Here is a 23,406-nt window from a genome sequence, read left to right on the forward strand (position 1 = left end):
AAAAGTAATCCCTTACTTTTTCAAGGGAAAGGTAATTAAATTACAGTAATTAGATTACTTAGTAATTAATTACACCCAATACTGATAATGCTGAGGGCTTACAGACTGGTTTTTGGCCACTGGTTTAGAAATGCTTTGTAAAATTTCTGTGGCCATTCTGAGAGAGTATGATGGGGATCATAACAAAAGTTTTCTAGATATAATTTTTTAATTTGGCACTTTTTTTATAAAACATAATCAGCCCTGAAACTTTAAAAGAAATAGCAAATAGTCAGCAAAAATAAGTAGCCTTCAGGAAATATTATGTGTGTTACCGTAATTATGAGATTCCGACTTGTGAAAAGCATTCACGTCTTTGTAGAACTCGTAATTACAACTTGTAAATTCGTAATTTACTGAGAGCTCCTATTTGTACCACATGACTGCTGTGTACAGATTCATTTTGGAGTTGATAGTGTCACCATAGAAACACATAATTCCGAGGACGAAGGTCATGAGTTGTTCCGGTAATTACAACATGGCCTGAACGCAGCAATTCATTATAAACCTTAGGAGGTCAAAATAAATATTATATTTGTTGTTTATTTTCTATTCATTTTAAATGTGGTTTGCAAGCTGTGGTTTGCAAATGTCTAAAGAAAGTTTCAATCCTGAATTATGTGATTTTGTCATTTTTTTTTTTTTTAGAAATAAACAGTAAATAAACATCAAAACTAAGTACCCAAAATGCTTAATGGTTGCAAATTGAACTTAAATGAAGTGGGGAAGTTTGAGACCAAATATTGGTTTGTAGTTATTTCCAATACATTAAAGAAAAATATTTGATCATTTTTCTTACAATAAATTCGTGTAACAGTGTTGAATGGTTTTGCTTGACAAATGCATTCAGCACTACAATATGTGTAAAAATTGAGAAAATGGAATAAGGTTATTTATTTGTTGTGTCAGCAGAATGCTGTAGAAAGGCTTCAAATTATGTTTTTTTTTTTTTTTTTTTTTATGGGTGTCATAATGCTTTGTATTAGGAAGAAGGTAACAGGGATGATGGTTACAAACATTTGATGTATATAACACTGTCTGCTTGTCATGCTAGGTCAGTTTTATGTAATTTATCTAACATATCTAATGGTTCTCACAACAGAACACATTGGATTTAATGATTTTAAAAAAGTATACGAGACACTAAAATGTATGGTACATAAATCAAGACTCACTTTGACCTTCCTCACTCTGTCCTTCTGTTCTCTGCGGCTCAGTCGCTAAAGAAAAGATGGGACATATATATAAAAATATATATAAAAATACAAAATGAACAACACACAATGGCATTTCACAGCTTTCCTTCAGTGTGGCCTGAGGTTCGAGCATCCTTTTTTCATCATGAGGAGAGAAATGGAGAGAGAAGCAAAGGATCTCCAAACATTTGGCCGTTGGCTGAGGATGAAAGAGGTTGGGCCAATTTGCCGAGATATTGTTTTTCGCTCTGGGCTCTGTTCTAAACGGCGGAGCTCCCCTCTCACTAGACCGGGAATCTGATGGCTCTTAATGTGCGAGCATGTTCTGCCGCTTAACCTCTCCAAACCACACTGATCTTATTCCCTCTGAGGTACACGCATGCAAGAGCCATATACTCATCCCCCACACGCTCCTCTCCTCTCTTCTTCTCCCCTCCTATTCTCCCTTTGCGGCTTCCCTCACTTTTGGCAGGCCGTACGGCGGAGTTCAGCAGTTTTGCAGTCGTTTTTCCAGATTTACCCACAGCCGCAACTTTCATGTGCTGGATACTTCAGAAACCCCCCCTCCAGCGCCGCTGTCTCCCGCTTTTCCCTCAATTTCTCTTTTTGCAGTTCCAACTTTACCTCTTTTTGCCACATCTCTCCCTCCATCTCTCTCTCCTTATGCGTCTTCTCACACTCTAGCTCTGTTCAAAAACCTAGTGAGCTGCCTCGTTGCCTACTTAGGCAGCATCCTAATTGTAATGGAATCTCATAAGTGAGCATACTACATAGGTAGTACACATACATGATGGGAGGCAATTGATTTCATTGGAGTTTGCCTTTAGCAAACAAAGTGATTAGTTAAGAAGCATAAAAATACATAGTACACACAGATATGTTAAAATATTGCAGATTTTTATTTTTAGGATCACTTTTTATTATTTTAGCAGTATTTTTATCTGTTGAGTAAAATATGTGTATTTATATACAACTTTTTTCTTTTGTCAAATCAACTTAATTTATGTAATAAATTTAACATAATATTTTAAGTTTCTATTTATTTCCACCAAAGCTCCATTTATTTGATCTAAAATAATGTAAAAATATTATTACAATTTAGTGCCGTAAAACGATTAATCGCGATTAAGCACATCCAAAATAAAAGTTTGCTTTTACATAATATATGTGTATATATATATATATATATATATATATATATATAATTTAAAAATAATTTATTTTACATATAAATGTTTTATATATAAATAGAATATATTTTTAAATATATACATGCATTTGTGTGTATTTATATATACATAAAACATATACACAGTACACACATATATTATCTAAACACAAACTTTTATTTTGGATTACAATTTAAAATAACTGTTTTCTATTACATTTTTTTTTTTTTATTTCAAAGTTGAATTTTCAGCATCATTACTCCAGTCTTCAGTGTCACACGATCCTTCATAATTCATACTAATACACTGATTTGCTTCTCAAGAAACATTTATTATTATAAATGTTGTAAACAGTTGTGCTGTTTTTAGAAACCATAATATATCTTTTCTTGACTCTATGATAAGTCGAAAGTTCAAAAGAACAGCATTTATTTAAAATAGAATGCTTTTATAATAATTGTAAACATATTTACTGTCACTTTTGATCAATATAATGCATCCTTGCTGAATAAAAAGTATTTTTTTTTATTATTATTATTATTATTATTATTATTATTTTTTAATAAATCATCCTGACCCCAAACTTTTCAACGGTAGTGTACATTTTAAAACTTCACGTCTGGAAAACACTTTAAAATGCAGCCTACAAAGACAGCACACTAGCTTTTGAAGCACAGCTTCTGTCTCTCTTATGTTTGTCTTCATCCTCTCCTCCTTCATTTCACAGTTTCTCTGGCTTTGGATGGTGACAGAAGGCCACTCCTGTTCAGACAGTTGTGGAATATTTCTGAGGTGGTTTTGGTTTGTTTTGGGCTCTGTTTGGCGTGATCTTGGCTCCCTGCTCTCTGCTGTTCTTTCGGGCCCATCATCACAGCAGGCCCAGCTTGCCAGTAACATCACATGACCTTCTAAAGTGGGCTGCCTCTCGCCACATCAAGAGCACACCCAAAAAAACCTGCTCACCGATACTGTCAGCCCTCATCTGCATCGCCTGTATTTTATTGATATGGTTTATATATTTTACCCAGGATGACTCTGTGTGAACCCCTGCTGGATGCCTGAGGCTCACTGGCACAGAGGAAGATGTGTTCGCAGGAGCTTGGAGAGATGCCCGCTCGGCATAATGCTGGTGGATGAAGTTGCATGTGCTCATAAAGCTGAGTGTAGAAAGGCTTCAAAACCACTCACAGCTTTTGAGACAGGAAGAGCAGAGACCTCCAGTCCGCTACGGTTTTACTGCCTACTCTTGTATTCTCATATAAGTATTACTGCAGATAGGGATGGATCATGATGGTTGACTAGTTTATTTCTTTTTTTTTGTTTTTTATGTGCTTTTATCAGTAGTGCTTTAATTAGAATACTGTACTTCAGAAAAGTTGCGTCTTTAATCTCTTTTAAAGAGGACCTATTATGCCCTTTTTCAAAGACTTAGATTTTGTTTTTGTGCTCTACTAGAATAGGTTTTCACTCTTGAATGTTCAAAACCACATTGTTTTTACATTGTTGCAGTTCCTCTCTTCCTAGTCTGTCAGTAACGCTCTGTCTCTATGAAGCCCCTCCTTCTGAAAAGCACAATGTGCTCTGATTGGTTGGCTGGATCAGTGTGTTGTGATTGGTCAACTGCTCTGAGCTTGTCACGCCCCTCACCATAACCGCTACTTTCTACACACTACTAACGCAACTTAACCAGGCCTTGCACCCCTTTTTTTGCGTATTCCTTGGGCGGGAATTATTTAAATGAGGGATATTGTGACGTGTTCTTCCTAGAAGAAATCTCAAGACTACAATCGATGTGTTTCAGTGAATTCAGAAACAGTGCGTACTGATATAACTCTCTTTTGAGTGACTTTTCAAATCATCAAAACATCTTAAGGCCTTTCACACCAAGAACGATAACTATAAAGATAAAGATATAGTTTTAAAAATCATTCTAAATATAATAGCACAGTCCACACCACAACTATAATGATAATGGCACAGATTTGCAGACGACATAATTAGAGGATGTGCTTAGTATAAACGGAACAATATGGTGGACATTAATATAGGTATTGTATCATTATATTTATCTTTATTGTTATTGTTCTTGGTGTGAACGTACCTTTAAGCTGTTATGTGTTTCACACTCATTTTGAATTTAGAAGTTCTGACAAAATAGTCCATCTAGTCCAATATCCAAATGCTATTTGCCAAAAGTCAGAGTTAGTCTGCAGATTTTGGTCAGTCGGAGTTGATCGATTTCACAGAAAACCTCATTGTGTATGATGGCCACTTTTTTTTAGCTTCAGACTATGATTCTGAGGTCAGAGGATATCAAACATGTTTGATATTTTGAGCTGATTTTAGAACACATTGTTTTCATTTGTTATGCGTCTCCTAGTAAAGAGTCGCATGTTTCTGCAAGAGTTCGGAAAAAAGGCTGGTTGTGTGTGTTACTCAGTCATTTAGAGTATGATGCATATATTTTTTTCTCCAACCCTTTACAAAGTCGGCAAGTGTACGAAGCCTAGTGTTTTAAAATCTGTTCAGGTTCAAGTTGTGTCTGACTGAGGACTAGTTATACTGTAACCAACCAGTAGACTAGTCGTTTAAAGGGGACCTATAATGCCCCTTTTACAAGATGTATTATAAGTCTCTGGTGTCCCCAGAATGTGTCTGTGAAGTTTCAGCTCAAAATACCCCACAGATCATTTATTATAGCTTGTTAAATTTGCCCCTGTTTGGGTGTGAGCAAAAACACAGCGCTTCGGTTGCTCAACAACAACAAAGCTGGAGAATCTCACGCAGCCAAAATGATGATTGTCAGTAACTGTGTTTAGCCTTACATTGTTCAAACCAGAGTCGACACTGATGGAGAGACTCAGAAAGAAGTTACAACTTTTAGAATGAAACTGGACGTTTCTGAATGGTTAGTGGATAAATTTATGTAGTTGCTGTGAAGTGATTCATCTCATCAACTAGCATGTGCCGTCATGTTAAATCTTATGCGCAAAACCAGTGTTGAATTGACCCTCGTTTGTGAAGCAGTCCGGAGTAAAATGACAGCAACAACACTCTACTACAACAACTCTTCCTCTTCTCTAAAGCAGCCCAACATGGCGTCACTGCCTTTGTTGCGTGTTCCCGGGGGCGGGGTTTATATAAATTTTATGGTTAGTGATGTCACTAACCTGGGAAGAAGCTCATTGTAGTCCCTACCAGCCGTTTGTTGTAGTCCAGCGAATTCTTCAAAAGAAAATATTTCCCTTTGTATTGAACTTTTTTGAGTGTTTTAACTTTGCAGACATTGTTTATGCTCTAACAGCAACATTACACACTAACTTTTGTTTGAGTTAAAAAAGTGAAATCATAATCAACCACCCCTTTAACCAATCCACTGACTAGACAGTTGTGAAATTATGTAGTAGCAGTAACTGTAGGCCAAAAGAGAAGGTGGAATGATATAAGGTTGTGGCGCAAGCTGAATTTGAGAGAACGTTGACTAAATTGTTGATGTTTTAGAACGAAAAAACAAATGATCTTTAGTAAACCTTGAATTGGAACAGAAACATATGTTTTAGCTGTTCAAATTGAATATAATAAATCTGATTTATGTATTTTGAGGAGGAACAAATTCACTTTTATAAGTGCACTTCCAAAACAAATGAAACTGAAATCCATTTTTGACCATGCTAAGAATGCTGTTCATTCACATTGACTGGGGCACGGCCGTTCTTTCCTCTTGTCCTAAGGTAAAAGAGGGAGAGATCGAGCTACTCGCTTTCACTGGCTTCTCCTCCATTGTTCTCTGAAACGGAGATATGGTATTACAAGGCCTGTGCCAGTAACCGCAGAGTGACAAAATCCGTGGGGTGCCGTTTGGGAAAAAAAAGAGGTAGGGAGTGAAGGATGCTGGTGGAAGACAGAGGAGTGCATCTGGAGCTGATAAGCTTTGCTGAGAACCACATGATTGTGGTGCTTCAGGAGAAGGCGGCAGTGAATGTACTGTCTGTTACACAGTCATCTGCTCCCTGACAAATGGCTCCAACTTTTTTTTCCCCTCTTTTCCCTTTCGGCCCGCAAAAAAAGGGGGCAACAAAGGAGGGAGTGTTCCTCATGCCATCTCTCCTCACGGGGTTAGTCCTGTGGATTATCCCATTCTGAACCATTCCCATTGATATTATTATATCCCAGTGAAACCCATTAAGCTGCAGGAAGGTGTGGGATTGTGTTTTCACTTGCATTTTACTTTTCTATTTGACTTTCATCAGAGCTTCGGGTTGTTAGATGTCAAGCTGAGCTTGTAATGAGAAATATTCTCAATTAAATTAGTCAGTGAAATGACTGCATTGGCGAAATAGTTCTAATACAGAACTGAAAACTACTGAAAAGATCACAGCCAACGATTGTATTGGGACAAAGTGAGCTAATTCCAGCAGCAAAAGCTTTCATGTGGAGCACGGTGCTCGAGTGTTTATGGGCTTCCTGTAAAACTGAGGAGGTAGTTTCAGGATCCATGCGTTGAAGATCGACAGATCTTAACTTACGCTCTCCATATGGTGTGAATATACAGCCTTTTCATCCATTTTCCTCTCAGCGTCTTGCGCCTTTGCCATGTTTAGATTATGACTTTAAAGAGAGTTCAAATACTTGTCATATTTCTCTGCGCTTCGTTATGGAGCAAAAGGTCTCTCTGGATTTATGTGGTCACGGTAATGAGGGAAGTATACATCTGATGTTTTATAAACTGAGATTGCCCTATGACATGTTATTCATCATTACAGGCCCGTTCACATTGTGTCAGTATTGTCCAATGCATTGAACTTTATAGAGTGAGGCGACGACTACAGCGTTACCATAGCCAGGCATTGTCATCCAGTGCTCAAATTTCAAACTATTTTGTGTTTGAACCCATTTTGGGGTTTGACCTCTTTGACCTTTTTTGAAAGGTCCAACTTTGGACCTACAGAATTTAAGTTTGTGATTTTTTTTTTTTTTTTTTTTTGAATGAAACTCATACATTATGAATGCCTCCATTTTTTGCCTTAATTTCCTTTTATATAGTTTATATTTACCTTAGTGTTTATATATATATATATACATTTTTTTTTTCTCATGCTTGGTTTACAAACATCCAATGTTAGTTTGGTATGGTTAGGACTTCAAATGAGACATTAATTACATTTGTTTTAAATTTAATTATTTTGTGATTATGTCTCATAACAGCCGCTGAGCAAACGCACAGAGTAACGTTTTCAGCACACTCAAATGTATCTAATATGATAAACAGAGATGCGTTACCTCATACTCATGACTGGAAAAGCGGAAGCGGCGCCGGCGACTGTGGCATAATAAAAGTTCCGCTGCTCGCGGCGCAATCACTCCAGCGGCCTCGTTCAGCTCCCACAACACTCTGTCCTGCTCTGCTTCATACTACATTAACGTTAATAATCGCATCCATGAACATGATTTCTTCCCGAGTCCTATCCCTATTCTTTTGCACCGTCCGTTAAGGTGAAGACCACATATGTCCCAAGATTCCGCGCTCAAACTTGGTGTCATCAAGCTACGCCTTTGTTTTGAATAGGCCTCTAGCGGACAGAAATCCTACATACTGCACCTTTAATTTAGTTTATTGCCGGCAACATTTCCAATTTTCATTTAGTTTAAGATTTTCAACTTATATTTATTTTTTATTTTATTTCAGCTTTATTTCAATTAACAGAAAAAAAGTTTTTATAGTTTCAGTTTTAGTTAATGATAATAACCCTGCTGGGAGCAGGTCACACTGGCTGCTGTCCAGACAGTAAAGTTTTGTAAAAATCTAATCAGATACTAATCAGAAAATTAATCTGTTATGCTATAGATTCAGCATCTTTAGGAACAGAAAACGGACAGATAGAGGTTGCTGTAGGACACAGTGATGATACAGCAGACGAGTCTGATAAAAAAAAAGGCCTGCGGTGTGCGGAGAGGCCAGAGAAGGCTGTGATTGGCTGTTGGCTGGACTGCTCTCCTGAGCTGAAGTTTCAGGTTACGATACTTCATTAAGTCTCTGATTAATGGCTTCATAGTGGAGTTATTACCCTCTTGTTGTGGTGACCCCAGCTCATGTTCATTAGCCCAGTAATGAAGCGCTGGTCTGGGGAGCGTGTCCCTGACACATGACTATAGGAGAGAGAGAGAAAGAGACTTGGTTCAGAGGTCGGCTTGTGGCTCTGATTGAAATAGCCGTGTATTTAAGCAGCAATGTTCCCCTGTCTCTGTGTTAGTATTCAGGACTGACTGATCATTAATCACCCAACAGAGATCCTTTTCCAGCAGTACTGGCAATCAGACTAATCAAGACTTGAGTGAAACTTTTCAACCTCTTAAAAGATACTAATCAATTTATTAACTGAAATGTTGGCTTTTGATGTCCAGTGATTGTATTATTGCAGCCGGTGCAAGTATCTACTTTCTATTTTATTTTCTACAATAATACTGTAGTTAGGAGTGGGAATCATAATAAATTTGAAGCTAATACATTTAAATCAGTTCTTGCAAAAGGTGATTTTTTTTAAAGACTATTAATTTGTTCAGTAACTATTAGTCTTTTTAGAGGCGGAATAAATGCAATTCAGATATTGGCTTTAACTGTATTAATTAACAATATTAAACAAACAAAAAATGTGGTAACATTTCATTTATAAAATACCACTGATTACAGAACACATAATGTGTATCTTAAACTACATGTTATAATATGAACAACAATACTGATTTAAGTCTCATATAAGCTGTTTGATTCACTAAGAAGAACCAAATCATTCACAGTAATTTATTTGTGAATCAGTTGGAATACACGGATTGCGTATATTTTGTATATTTTTGATTCACCAAAAAGAACTTGCTCATAAGAGTCATTTGTTCATGAATCATTTGGATGTGCTGTATGGTTTTGATTCACTAAGAAGAATCGACTCGGAAGAGTCTTTCGTTCGAGAATCTGACTACACTGGTCACTCTGTATATTTTTGATTCACTAAAAAGAAGTTGCTCATATGAGTCATTTGTTCATGAATCATTTGGATGTGCTGTGTGGTTTTGATTCACTAAAACGAATCGACTCGGAAGAGTCTTTCATTCGAGAATCGGACTACACTGGTCACTCTGTATATTTTTGATTCACCAAAAAGAACTCAAAGAGTCATTTGTTCATGAATCGTTTGGATTACCCTGGGTGTATTGTATGGTTTTGATTCACTATAAAGGTGGCTCAAAAAAGTAATTTGTTTGAGAACTGTATGGTTTTGACTCCTGTATTTAAAGTTCCTGTATTCTCACTGTATTCAGAAACAGCTCAAAAGTCATTCAGGAATCTGTCTAATTTAATCACAGATTGCGCTCTTTGTGTTTTGAGCTATAGATTAAGTAGCAGTGTTGCAATACCGCTGAAAAATAGTTCCAGGAGTATTCGTTTTGAAGAACGCACGTGTAAAATCTAGTCAGCATCCCTTATTGTGATTTATATCTGAGTGAAACTGCTTCTCAAACAAGAGAAAATGTCGGGCGGGACTTGATTTTGTCCATGGGGAATTGATTGGATGGTTGGATGGTTGTGGCTTGCTATTGGTCGATCTCGTGAGTGACAGGTTGCCCCGCCCTCCCGTCATTAACACATCATCAGAGAAGAGATGTCGCTGCAAGAGGGAGAGTTATCTCTAATAAATATGCAATATTCCACAGAAAAATAAGAAATTTGATTTCATGGTGACTCTAATGGAACATAATGTCGTTCATTTCCGTATGTAAATGAAGGGAATCGTTTCTGAATAAGAATTGGTTCTCTGTATTTGTGTAGTATTTCTCCATCAGGCTGCAGTCAATCACACAATCAGTCACATGTATTTCAAAATTTTCCAAATAATCTCCAGTCCAACCATCAAACGCTTTTGTCTTAATGCATTTAAACTTTAAACCAGATTGGCCTGCGTGTCCTGAGAGTAAATAAACTCAACTCGCCTTTATTTTTACCCCTCCAACTTAGTTTATTTTGAGTCCTTTTAAAAAACCACCTCACATGTGAGGCTGCTCCCGAACCCTCTTAGAAGCTGTATTTTTTTTAGAGGGGGGAAAGAATGAAAGAAAAGAGAAGCGTGTTTTCTTTTTCTCTGGTTTGTTTTCCAGTCACTTTAAAATGAACTCTGGGTGCATGACGGGGAGGCCACAGATGGTGCGGTGTACGAAGGGAGACAGTCGTAGTCTTTGCTTTACAGACGACTGGAGAGCGCTGTGAAAACATGCTTTTTACACTTCAGTCCCACTGCTGTCACATCACGACGAAAAGGGCAGTTTTGCAAGTAAAACAAAATATCGTTGTCTCCTTTCTGTCAGTAATTGGTCTCCTGAGATAATTGTAAAAGCGCTTAGTAAGGGCGCTACAGAGAATTTTGTGTGAAAATATGTAAGCGTTAGGGCACGTTTCATGTGACAGGCACTGAAGAGGAACCAAAAACTTAATAAAAGTGAAGACGGAGGGAAAGTTCAAGGCCAAGGCTGTCACAACAAAAGGCAGCGCTTTTCGCTCTATTGCACTCTGTTTATGATGCTGTAATATAAAACTGCTGCTCCCACAATCCTTAGCATAGTTTGGTACTCTGCCCATCCTTCCTCCTCTGCCTTTATCATCAGCTTCATCATTCTCTCTTTACTTGGTCTTTTTGTCCTGAAGATTTTGTCTTGTCATCTCTTTTCCAGTCTCCAGTGGTGTCAGTGGGTTTTGCTCGGTTTCATCCTAACCTGTTGGTGGGTGGCACATACTCGGGGCAGATTGTTCTCTGGGACAACAGAAGTCACCGAAGAACGCCGGTTCAGAGGACCCCCCTGTCCGCTGCAGCACATACAGTAAGAACACTACAGATACAATCATCCTTCTTAAACTTAAAGCGATAGTTCACCCAAAAATGAAAATTATCCCATAATTTACTCACCCTCAAGCCATCCTAGGTGTATACGACTTTCTTCTTGCAGTCAAACACAATCTGAGATATATTAAAAAATATTCTGGCTCTTCCAAGCTTTATAATGGGAGTGAGATTTTGAAGCCCAAAAAAGCTCATCCATCCATCATAAAAGTAATCCATACGGCTCCAGGGGGTTAATAAAGGCCTTCTGAAGTGAAGCGATGCGTTTTTTGGAAGAAAAATATCCATATTTACAACCTTATAAACTAGAATCACTGGCTTTACAGTGATTTAAGACCCTTTACAGTTTCGAATGATGTATTACTCGTATCTGTATGACTGAAAATGGAGTATTTTAAGTTCTTTTCGCCATTATCAGGAAAAAATGCAAGTGATCGCGCCTCTGCCGACCCCAGAGGGTTAAAGACGTACACTTATTTTGATAATTTAAACTTAATCAACACAAATGTGTAATTACAAATATATTTAAATACACGCTGCAATAGAAATTACATTAAAGCACATTTTTTAGTGTATCATAAATGCTTGTCGGTACATTTGGCAGTGCACATTTACCATATTTCAAAGACAATAGTAGTAATTATGAAAGTACATATAAAGAGGTACTTAAGTCTTACTTGAGTCGGTCAAATAGTTCAACTAATTGCATTTAATATTACTTTAAACTATAATACATTTTAATTTAATTGCAGTTAACATTACATTCAGTTTCCACTTCAGTATTTATTTCTTTTAAAAGTATTCTAAAGTATACTTCTTTTTCACAAGGGATGTGTAACTCTTTTATGGTGCTTTTTTGTCTATTTTGATTTCCAATTTTCTTTCATCGTATGGCATGAACATTCTTAAAAACATCTTCTTTTGAGTTGCACAGGAGAAAGAAAATCTAAGGGGTTTTTGCATGAGGGTGAGTAAATGATGACAGAATTATAATTTTGGGTGGACTGTCCCTTTAATCGGACATGATGCTGGTAGCAATCACCCCTCAACGTTTTCCTGACCTCGTCTTCTCTCTGTGCAAAAGGCCGCCCACCGTCTACCCAGGGCTAGACTCTGTCTGTCAGCACAGTCGGGCTCAATGAGCCCCATCTAACTCCTTGTCATGCAATAAAGACAGTACAGCCTAGTAGCAGAGGAAAGGGACGTCCATAGACCCTTATTGTGCTCAGCTGCCACACACACGGCCCCTGAATGCCATACATGCTGAGGGTTTAAACTCCCGTGCCCTCAATAATGAAAGCCAATGTCCCAACCGCCGTCTCACCACTCCACCGGCTCATCTGAAAGAGCCCATTGTTGGTCAAAAAACAAAATCAAATTGACGGCAATAACGACATAATGGATTCACACAATCAACTGTATTTGCAGACAGGCAGATGCCCGAGCCAGGTTAGTTCACAGGCTAGGTATTGTGTCTGTGTACACATTCAGTTCATAGCTGTAATTTTGCAACATGTTTGCTGGCCATACAGTAGTGGAAAATTGACATCTTCACTCTTTATTCAAATATTATTAGAAATTTGTTGAAGATTTTGTAAGCATATTGCATAGTTGTGCTTGGAGTCAATTGATTTATTTGTGATAATAACGTAATGAAACATGCCAAATTGTGCGACATAATTTTTGTCCAGGCTGTCATACAAAGAAATTATGAACACATGCAAAAACAAGAGAGGACCAATGAAATATTAAGACCTATTAAGTGGTAGTTAATGTATGCTTTTTCCTGTGAGTTTTTTTTTTTTTTTTTTTTTTTTATGCATTGCATAGTAAAACTAGATGAGTAAAGTTTAATGACAAACTTTGATGTCTGAAAGTTTAAAATAATTTTGAACAGCTTGAAGTTGAAGGTTTTACTCAGAGCAGAGTTTTAGCATGTTGTTAACATGAATTAGTAGGTTTTTAGCATGTTATTAGCATGAATTAGCATGTTGCTAATATGTTTTAACATGTTCCTAGCATGAATTAGCATGTTTTAACACTTTGTTAGCATGAATTAGAATATTGCTACCATGTTTTAACACTTTGCTAGCATGAATTATGTTACTAGCATGTTTTAACATTTTACTAACATGAATTAGCATGTTGTGGCACATTGCTAACATGAATAAGTATGTTGTTAGCATGTTTTACCACATTGCAAGCATGAATTAGCATGTTGCTAACATGTTTTAGCATGCTGTCCTAAGATAGTCATTAAGCTTTGCTAGTGATAGACAGCTTAAATACTCTATAAGTCTTATTGTACAAAAGTCTTGACCCCTTCAACGAAAGTCTGTGGAGCTTTTCGTAGTTTTGATCATCCGAAAATCGTAAGTCGGATCAGTTTAAAAAGATATAGCAACCTGAGTCAGAACAGTCTGAAGGTCTGAAGCTTGAAAGCTCTAGGAGGAGATACAGTCCAAATTTTGGCTCAGAAGAATAATAATAAGTTTAAATAGTAGATCAGTATGTTGGCTTGACAAGGTAAAATAAAACCTGTAGCTGTAGTTTGCCCTTTTTTGCCAAATAATTTTATCAGATAAATACCTTAACCAAATTTAGTGTTTTGTTCTTCCTTCATATTTAAAATATAAAATATTTTCCTCATATTTTGATGGTTTAATCAAACTTGAATGGTCATTATAAACAAATATCCTCTCCGGACATCACTTTAGGCCACTACTACTGTATGACACTTTCTTGAATTTCTCATATTTGTAGGTGACATACTGTATATGTTTTTTCTCCAAGCACCCAGTGTACTGCGTCAATGTGGTCGGCACCCAGAACGCCAACAACCTGATCACTGTGTCCACAGATGGCCGGATGTGTTCCTGGAGTCTGGATATGCTGTCACAGCCTCAGGTCAGTACTGACATCTGATCAGCACCTGACACTCTACCAGCATCCATCACACCTGTATGAAAGTCTGCTTGTGTCTGTTGTAGGAGAGCATGGAGCTTATTTATAACAAGTCTAAACCAGTGGCTGTGACTGGGATGGCCTTTCCCACTGGAGACGTCAATAATTATATAGTTGGCAGTGAGGAGGGGACAGTGTATACAGCGTCCAGACATGGCAGGTGAGTGGCACATACACGCATATATTCACACCAAGAACAATAACTATAATGATGATAACTATATTAGTGTCCACACCAACACACTATATCGTTCTGTTTATTCTAAGCGTGCACTGCAGTTTTGTCGTCTGTCGAGCTCTTTAAAGCAGGATGGATTCTGATTGGCTTTCAATGTTTTTATCGTTCATCAGCTGGAAAAAAACGTTCTGAAAGTGATTCCAACTATATAGTTTCTCTGTGCTGTTATTGTTATAGTTGTGGTAAAAATCGCTTGGAGCGATTTTTAAACTATATCTTTATTAGGGGTTCAAGTGCATAATTGTTAAATTTTCCAAGGATCAGCATTCTCTCCTAAAAGTGATCGGGCAGACCAAACCATAAGTCGTAGAGACTTGAAACTTTGAGGGTTGGTAGTACTCATACAGCCTACAACGTCACCAAAGGCTCGCCCCGATCGGCCTGACGGGGGCGCTACAGCGGTCAAAAGTACGAAATGGCTTATCGTTAGGCCCAGGCTCAAGTGTCTTATATCGTTGGAATCCTTGGCTCAAGGCGGACAAGATGCATATCTCGGATTCGCTTGTCAAAAATTTTCAAAATTTTCGGGTGTTTTGAGTTTTTTGAAAAACCTACTTTTGCGAAATAGTCGCCAGTGCAGAAATGTTCTCTGGAGTTTGAATATTAATAATTATCAAAAAAAAGAAATTTTGGTTCATGGTCGCTAAGGGTACTGTGAGGGTACATCAAAACTAAGATGTGGGCAGAGCCACTTCTACTAAAATGGCTATAACTCGAGAAGGAAATGAGATATTTGCACCAAACTCGGTTCCCGTGTGTATCTTTGGTCACGGTAAAAAAATTGCGTCGATTGGACACTAGGTGGTGCTATAACTTGAAAAAAACATGAAAACGGCCGTAACTATACTGTTAGTCTGATCGACTTGAAATTTGGCATGCAGTGTCTTGGTCCAAGGGGGGCATGATAGTCTATGAGGACATTGGCGTATCTCAAAAAACATGGCCGTCATCGGCCAATGAATTTTGAGCACCTATTAGACAAGGCTAATGGAGGCCAACCGGAACGAAACTCGGTGAGCATGTTCGACTCATGGTCCTAGAGGTCTGTAAGAATTTTGAAAGAAATCGGCCACTAGTTGGTGCTAACGAGTTTTACACCTCAGTAATCACGTGGTGTTTCACAGATTCACACAATATGCATATCATTTGATAGATCTCCTCATGCTGAACAACTTTGCCTCAAGAACCAATGCTGTCAATCAAATCGTTCATTAATTATTCACGAATAGCTGAAAAACCTACTTTTGCAAACTAGTCCTAGGTTTTTCGCCCGATCGGACCAAAACCAGTGCAGGACAATTCTCTGGACTCTCTAGTTTAATAATTATCAAAAAAAAGTTGAACTTTACCCTTTGGGTCGCTATAACAGGGTCGTTTAAAAAATGGGCGTGGCTAAATATACCCAAAAGCCTATAAATCCTGAACGAAAACTCAGAACTTCACGGAATTAAGGGAGCACATGCAGCATATGATTCTAAAGAAGCATGCCAACTTTTATGGAGATCAGACCATAGGTGGCGCTATAACTGTTAAAAAACTTGGTACATGGTTTTAGCTGAAAATGTATATAACTCTGGGTGTGGTCGAGTCACGTCCTTAGACTTCTGAAACCTTGACGAATCCAATGATACTAGACTTGCCAGGTTTCGCCTTATGGTTTGTGCTACGTTGTGATTTAGCACTTAAAAAATGTTTGCGAATATCTTCTAAACCGTTAGTCCAATCGAGACGAAACCACCGTAGGAAACACGAAACCTAAGTTGGTTTACTAAACATAAAAGCCCAAAAATTTTGACAGGAAGTGGCAAAAAAATCCAATCAAAGTCTCTCATGGGTCATTTTTTATGCTCTCATATGTGTAAGTGTCTATAACTTAAAAACAAAATGAGATATTTTCACCAAAATTAACATGCATATGTATAGGAACACTCTGAGGACACCCGAAAAAAGTGGTGGAGATCGGGCAATAGGTGGCGCTATAACTGTCAAAAAAATCTTTGAAAACCATATTTTTCCTTACTAAATTGCCTGTATTGGCTGTAAATGGTCTTTTCCACAATAAAACATAAATATAATACCTTTTTATGCATGTGCTTAAAGGCCTTAAAGTGCTTGAACCCCCGATGATTGCTGCTCGCAGCTATATTTTTTATAGTTATCGTCCTTCGTGTAAACGGGCCTTTTAGACACCAAGAACTGCCTCAGGTGATATACATATAAAAAATTTATAATACTTAAAAGTTCAAAATCTTTGATGAATAGAAAGTTCAAAAGAACAGCATTTATTTGAGATATAAATCCTATGTAACATTATAAATGTCTGTACTGTCACTTTTGGTCAGTTTAATCAATGCATCCTTGCTGAATAAAAGTACAATTTCTTTTAAAAAAATCTTACTGACTCCAAACTTTTGAACAGGAAAGTACATATACATGCACAAGACTTACATCAGGTGTACAGAGGGCCTTCTGTTGACCATCTGTTTGTGTTGCTCCTCAGTAAAGCTGGCATCTGTGAGATGTTTGAAGGCCATCAGGGGCCAGTGACAGGCATCAGTTGTCACAGTGCTGTGGGCCCTGTCGATTTCTCCCACCTCTTTATCACCTCTTCTTTCGACTGGACTGTAAAATTGTGGAGCACAAAGGTAAGACGGAGTATCCTCTACACCTTTTGAGCCTCATCAGAGTACCTCACTCTTCTCTATTGACACCACACTGCAAGATATTCTAAACAAATGAATGCATGACTAACCATCACATTCCCGCCTCATGGACTGGATTGAGTCACCATTCAAACATTTACCAGTGCATTATTAATGAATTCATTCAAGAGTCTGAAGTTTTGTAGCACTTTTGTTCATTCAGTGATATTTGAATATTTAAACATGCAGATATTTAAACCTTGCCATTCTAACAGCAGCAAACAGTTTTGTTTGAGGTTTTTGTACACTCAGAAAGTACAAAATTAATATTAGCTTGTCAAAAATATGCCCTTAATTCCTGGTTGGATATTGAAAAGTCACTTGTCAGATAGTGAGTTATCATTTTCTTAAAAGGGGGGGTATCACACACAGTTTCTGCCAATCTCATGTCAATCTTGAGTACCTATAGAGTAGTAGTGCATCCTTCATATCTCCAAAAAGTCTTTAGTTTTATCATATTTATAAAAGATACATACGCTGTACCGAGTCTTTCCGAAAAAAGCCGAGCGCCTGGAGGCGTGTCGTGTGAGCGGAGCTAAAGAGTCACAAGCACGCGCAGCTTTTGCGTAGCGATCGTCTGCAAGCTATCAATGGTCAGCTAAACAAATGTATTTAAACACACACAATACACCATCGCATTATCCATGGATAACTTTTGAATCACTATAATGAATATAGCGTATAGTGAATGATGAATAATGAATTTATGAATTCACTACGTTCATGTTGTTTACATTATATGCACTTAGGCGCCTATTGCCAACAAAACAGACATTTGAAGCAGTTTTACTCTCCACCTGCGGTTCCGACTCATGACTGGGATCATTATCGCTGGGACCGCTCCATCTTTCAGTTTCAAACGATCTGTAAATCCAGCATAGAACTGGGCCTTGCTTATAAAACCATAAGCGCCGATCCTGAGGGCTCGAGCAGCCACGGAAAAACACGAGATATTCTCCATTCATTTTAACCAATAAAAAAAGCTTCTATGGTTATTTTAATAACAAATATCGAGAGCGCATCAATGTAATGCGTGAGCACAAATCTCTCAGCTCCACTTAACGCTGGATTCTTTGGGAAGCAAGGTTATCTTTCCTGTCACAACCAAAAATTTTGTGATTTTGTGAAGTCCTGTGACCTGTGCAGAGCTGCCGACGACTTCCGTAAAGCCGAACACACGTTGATGGGTGTGCTCTTGCTCTCTCTCTCTGGTCGATGTGTGTGCGCACGCTCTTCCGGGAGAAGTGTCCGTACAAGAAATTCCGACCTTTATGAGGTCACTCAGCCCCATACTCGAAAAAAAGACCGCGAAGTTTATGATGATTTGAAAGAATATTTTTGGCACTGAAATACTCTGTCATACATCCAACTCGTGTTTTGAAACTTTGGCCATGTTTAGCATGAGAATCCAACTCTTTAACAGTGTAAATAAGTCAGAATGCATGAAACAGCATTATAATCAACCTTGTCTTGTTTTACCAAATATCTAAAATCTAAATTTACTTAAAAAAGCAAAATTATGTAAGATAATAGGATGTTTTTAAGCATACAAGTACAGTAGTGGCCAAAAGTGATGTCCTGCCTAGGAAAATTGACATAATATTCAAATATTATTAAAAATTTGTTAAAGATTTTGTAATCATATTGCATAGTTGAGCTTGGAGTCTGTAGTTTTATTTGTGATAACGCAATGAAACATGCCAAATTGTGTGGACATAATTTTTGGCCAGGCTGTCATACAAAGAAATTATGAACACATGCAAAACCAAGAGACAACCAACAAAATATTAATAACTGATGTTGTAGTTGTACAATGTATGCTTTTTTTCTGTGAGCTTTGTTTTTCTATGCTTTTTTTTGGGGATAGTAAAATAAAACCTGTAGCTATAGCAAATAGTTTAGTATTTTGTTCTTCCCTCATATTTAAAATATTTAAAAAAATATATATAAAATATTCTCCTCATATTTTGATGGTTTAATGGAACTTGTAGGGTCATTAAAACAAATATCCTCTCTATCATCACTTTTGGCCTCTACTGTACAGGACATTGCAATTGGGTAAAAAAAATAAATATAAAAATAATGAATTCAAGATTATTTATTTTCTTATTATCTTTGTTTTTGGCTCTCAAACAAATGCATCTTGTTTTAAGTATGTTTTGACTGGAAAGCAGGATAAAATGCAGTTTTTTTGTGTGTGTGTCTTAAACCCTAATATATGTAACGTACAAACCAAGCTAATTCAAAATGTACACACAGTTTCCAATATTAATGTAGGCACGTTGTTTTTAAAGGGCATTTTAAGCCCTGCTTTGTTAATGAGGACAGTATCTTGGCAGTGTCTTGTACATGCAAGTAAATCCGTTCTGTGTCCAAAGCTTTGAGACCACTGGACAGTGGCTTTTTGCCTTGTAGCTTAATCTGCAAGTTCAGAAATGAATGATTGAGTCTCTTGATTGGGGTTCAAACCACATGGACCAAAGAGATTGAGCAAGAGCGGGCTAGGGTGGGAGACGTATGGACATGGTTGTGCTCACAGATACTGCAATCTGTGTCTGGAGATACTGGCTCAGATCACATTAACCACAGAGTGAGGGAAGCATGAAGGCCAAGTATGAATAAAAGATGGACGTAGAAGGAATGTTAGGGGAGGAGAGAGGCACAAATAATAAAAAAAAGCGATGGAAAAGTGGAATAGTTTGACAAAGAGACTTCGATGACACAACCCTAGTGGAAACGGAAAGGATAAGTAGTAGTTAAAGGGATAGTTTGCCAAAAACTGAAAATGCTCATGATCTTCCAAACCTGTATGATATTCATTTCTATGTGGAAATGAAACTGTTTCTTGACCTTTTCCAATGCGATTACAATAAATAGGGACTGAAGCTTTCGAGCATCAAAAAGAGCTATAAAAGTGGTCTAAATTTTGTTAAATTTAGTGGTCTTGTTTGTTAAATTTCAAGTGTTTTGAGGTCATAATATAGCTTTGTGTGAGAAACAGACCAAACATGAAGTAATTTACAGGATGATGAGTAAATGATGACAGAATTTGCACTACCTTTCAAAATTTGGGGTCAATAATATACACACACACATATATATTTATATATATATATTTTTCAGAAATTATAACATTTTATTTAGAAAGGATACACTAAAATTATCAAAAATGATTACAAAAGATTTCTAATTTAAATAAATGCTGTTGAACTTTGTTCATCTAAGAATCCTGAAAAAAAAAATATTGGTTTCCACAAAAATATTAAGCAGCACAACTGTTTTCAACATTGATAATAATCAGAAATGTTTCTTGAGAAGCAAATCAGCATATTAGAATGATTCCTGAAGGATCATGTGACACTGATGATGCTGAAAATTCAGCTTTCACATCACAGGAATAAATTACATTTTAAAATATATTAAAATAGAAACAAAATAGAATTGTAATAATGTTTCACAAAATTATTGTTTTACTCTATTTTTGATCAAATAAAAGCAGCCTTTGTGAGCATAAGAGACGAAAAACATTAAAAAAAATATTACAGACCACAAAGTGTACATTTTGTGAGAACCGTCCCTTTAAAACGAGTTAACAAGGAGATAAAAAGCAGAAAAGGCCAAATAAACTGAAGTAGATGGAGGACACGGGTCATTTAACGAGGAAGCGGCACATCTATTGCCTCAGGCCCTGCGATGGTTAATCCAGCTGAGCTGCATGAATGAGAGCTACAGTATACATATCATGTTCTCACACTCATCGCTATCTATATGAACAAGCGTACGTAAAGTGCTGAGCTTCCCGAAACCACAACATACCGTCCTGTCACTTTAAGTTGTGCTCCATGCATTTTCTCTACAAATCTTACACTTTGTGCATTGTGACAGATATTAAAACATTCCTGGGATGTTATGGATGTGCATGTGTTATTTTTTGGGGACGGGGGAATTCCTTCCCCTTTGAGGAGAGCCGCAGGAATGCAGTCCTGTCTCTTTCTCCTGCGTGTGGTTGTGGGCACACCTTCACTCGGATCGAAGCACCCTGTGAGCCGCCGCACATTATCAGTCACATGCAATAATGTGAATTTCAAATGACACCTGGCTTAATATTTTTAGACATCGACGAGTTAGTATTTGTCATTTTGTGTTATAAAAATAGAATATTTAATTTGTATTTATTAACTCTTTCCCCACCAGTTCCCCACCAAACCCAAAAGTTGCCAGCCTGGTTGCATTTTTGATCATTTTCACAAAATTTTTATGGCCCCCAGAGTATTTTGTTCTATGAATATCTGAACATGCAATATATCAAAAGATAGAACAGAGCCTCTTAAAAAAAAGTTAGTTTCATAAAAATGCAACATGTTGAACAAAAAGCTAAGAAAATTTTTAATTAAATTAAACCGTTGGCAAAGGTTACGATTAATTAATGCGCAGCTTGTCAGAGCTGTATGGCTCTGTGATCAGTAGTAAATGCTTCTCCATCTGAAAGCCAGAGGGCGCTCTTATGCAGAAACTCCAAATATGCCCTGCTGCAGAAGAAGATAACGTGTCATATCGCTGTAGCTGAATAAACAGAAGATTGAAACGCTTTGATTGATTAAACGTGACTAATAAACACACGACTGCCTTATTCTGTGTAAGAAGCCACATCATCTCATAGAAGGACGCTCAACTGTCGTTAAAGTAAAAACATGTTATTAAATGTTAAGATGTTACTAAATGCTTCTCATGTCTGAAAAGATGTTTGATGCGTGTTGCTTTTTCAAATGCACATTATAAGCGACTCAAACTCGCAGTGCTTTCAGATGGATTAGCATTTGGAGCCGTACTTCATTGACAAGCTGCGCATAAAAAAATAATCACAGCCTTTGCGATTTCATAATCGCACTAGGAATCGCGTTTAAGCGAAAAACGCATTTAAGTTCAATGTTACTTTTCGTATCGTGCGATAAATCGTGCAGCCCTATTATAGGCAATGCTTTTATCGCTTTTTTCTGCTCCTTTTTTGCCTGTGTTTTGATCCAGAGATTCTCTACTCTTTCAGAATATGCATAATAGCGCCCCCTACCGTATAACAGTGAAATCACGGAAAGCGGGTGTCATGAGAAATCGAGTCCCCCCCACAGGAATCGGGTCTCCTTTAGGACCCAGACGGTCCTGATCAAAAGTTGTTATTGTGATGTTTTAACTAATTATATTACATTAAGTGCACAAACACTTATATACAAAAGTATAAAATAAATGCCTATGTATTGCATAATAAAACCAACTGGAAACACAACCATGCCTAAAATATATATTTTTAATAAGGATAAGGATTGTTGCAACATACTATGTTCTGTAAAAGTAATTTAATATTATTTTTACACAATAATAGCAATGTGGTATAGTATTTAATATTATTTACTAGTATACATTTAAAAAAAAAAAAAATTAATTGTCATGCTAAGTACACACAAACATCATTTATTTGAAACCTAATTCTGAACTATATTGGAAGCAAAAAACATACCTAATATAATATAAGCTAAGCTAGCAGGCTAATCAGATAGATATATGCTATTCTAGTACATAAGCTAATTAAAAAACAGTTAGAATGAGAAATGCTTGATTTCACAACCTATAGCTTCAGTTATACACTATGAACCATGTAATTTAAAAGACATTAATGGTCATTATAACACATTTTAAATAATAAATCATAACGTGATTTTGCAGGAATTATAATCAGGCACTAAAAATACTACCCATTAAAAGTGCATTGAAACAATGGGATCACTCGGGGTCCTAAAGGAGACCCGATTCCTGGGGGGACTCGATTTCTCACCACACCGGAAATTTCGTCAATAGCGGGGAAAGAGTTAAGCACAAAGCTGCCTAGTCACACTTGTACTCCTCACCATCAAAAATTACTGTCATAGAAATGAATGGGAAATAATTTTTTAAACAAATTAAAATACAGAGAGTTCTTTGGGGTACAATCTATAAATCATCCATGATACAGAAAAAAAGCACAGCAAAGAAGTGTTAATTAAAAAATAATTTTACATTTAAAAAAAAAAAAAAGGATTTTGTATGGATTAATTGTATTCTACTGTAAAAATTGGGGACAAACAAGTGGATCAATTATTGCAAAATTATTACTAAGTACCATAAAATTCTCTCAAAATAATAAATATTAAATTAAAAAATATATTGAACAAAATATATTAC

The 23,406-nt window shown here is 36.9% G+C and overlaps 1 protein-coding gene across 5 annotated transcripts in view; it reads left to right on the plus strand.

Moving 5' to 3' along the window:
* Positions 1 to 23,406, plus strand: part of LOC127501261 (cytoplasmic dynein 1 intermediate chain 1) — an 83,472-nt gene that overhangs the window by 45,501 nt on the left and 14,565 nt on the right. For all 5 annotated transcript variants that reach the window (XM_051873185.1, XM_051873189.1, XM_051873186.1 and 2 more), the window contains 4 exons: positions 11,123 to 11,269; positions 14,083 to 14,196; positions 14,280 to 14,413; positions 16,992 to 17,136. In XM_051873185.1, coding sequence (XP_051729145.1) covers positions 11,123 to 11,269; positions 14,083 to 14,196; positions 14,280 to 14,413; positions 16,992 to 17,136 — 540 coding nt within the window. The remainder of the gene's footprint in view (positions 1 to 11,122; positions 11,270 to 14,082; positions 14,197 to 14,279; positions 14,414 to 16,991; positions 17,137 to 23,406) is intronic.

The sequence above is a fragment of the Ctenopharyngodon idella genome, chromosome 19 (assembly GCF_019924925.1).
Source record: "Ctenopharyngodon idella isolate HZGC_01 chromosome 19, HZGC01, whole genome shotgun sequence".
Lineage (NCBI taxonomy): Eukaryota > Metazoa > Chordata > Actinopteri > Cypriniformes > Xenocyprididae > Ctenopharyngodon > Ctenopharyngodon idella.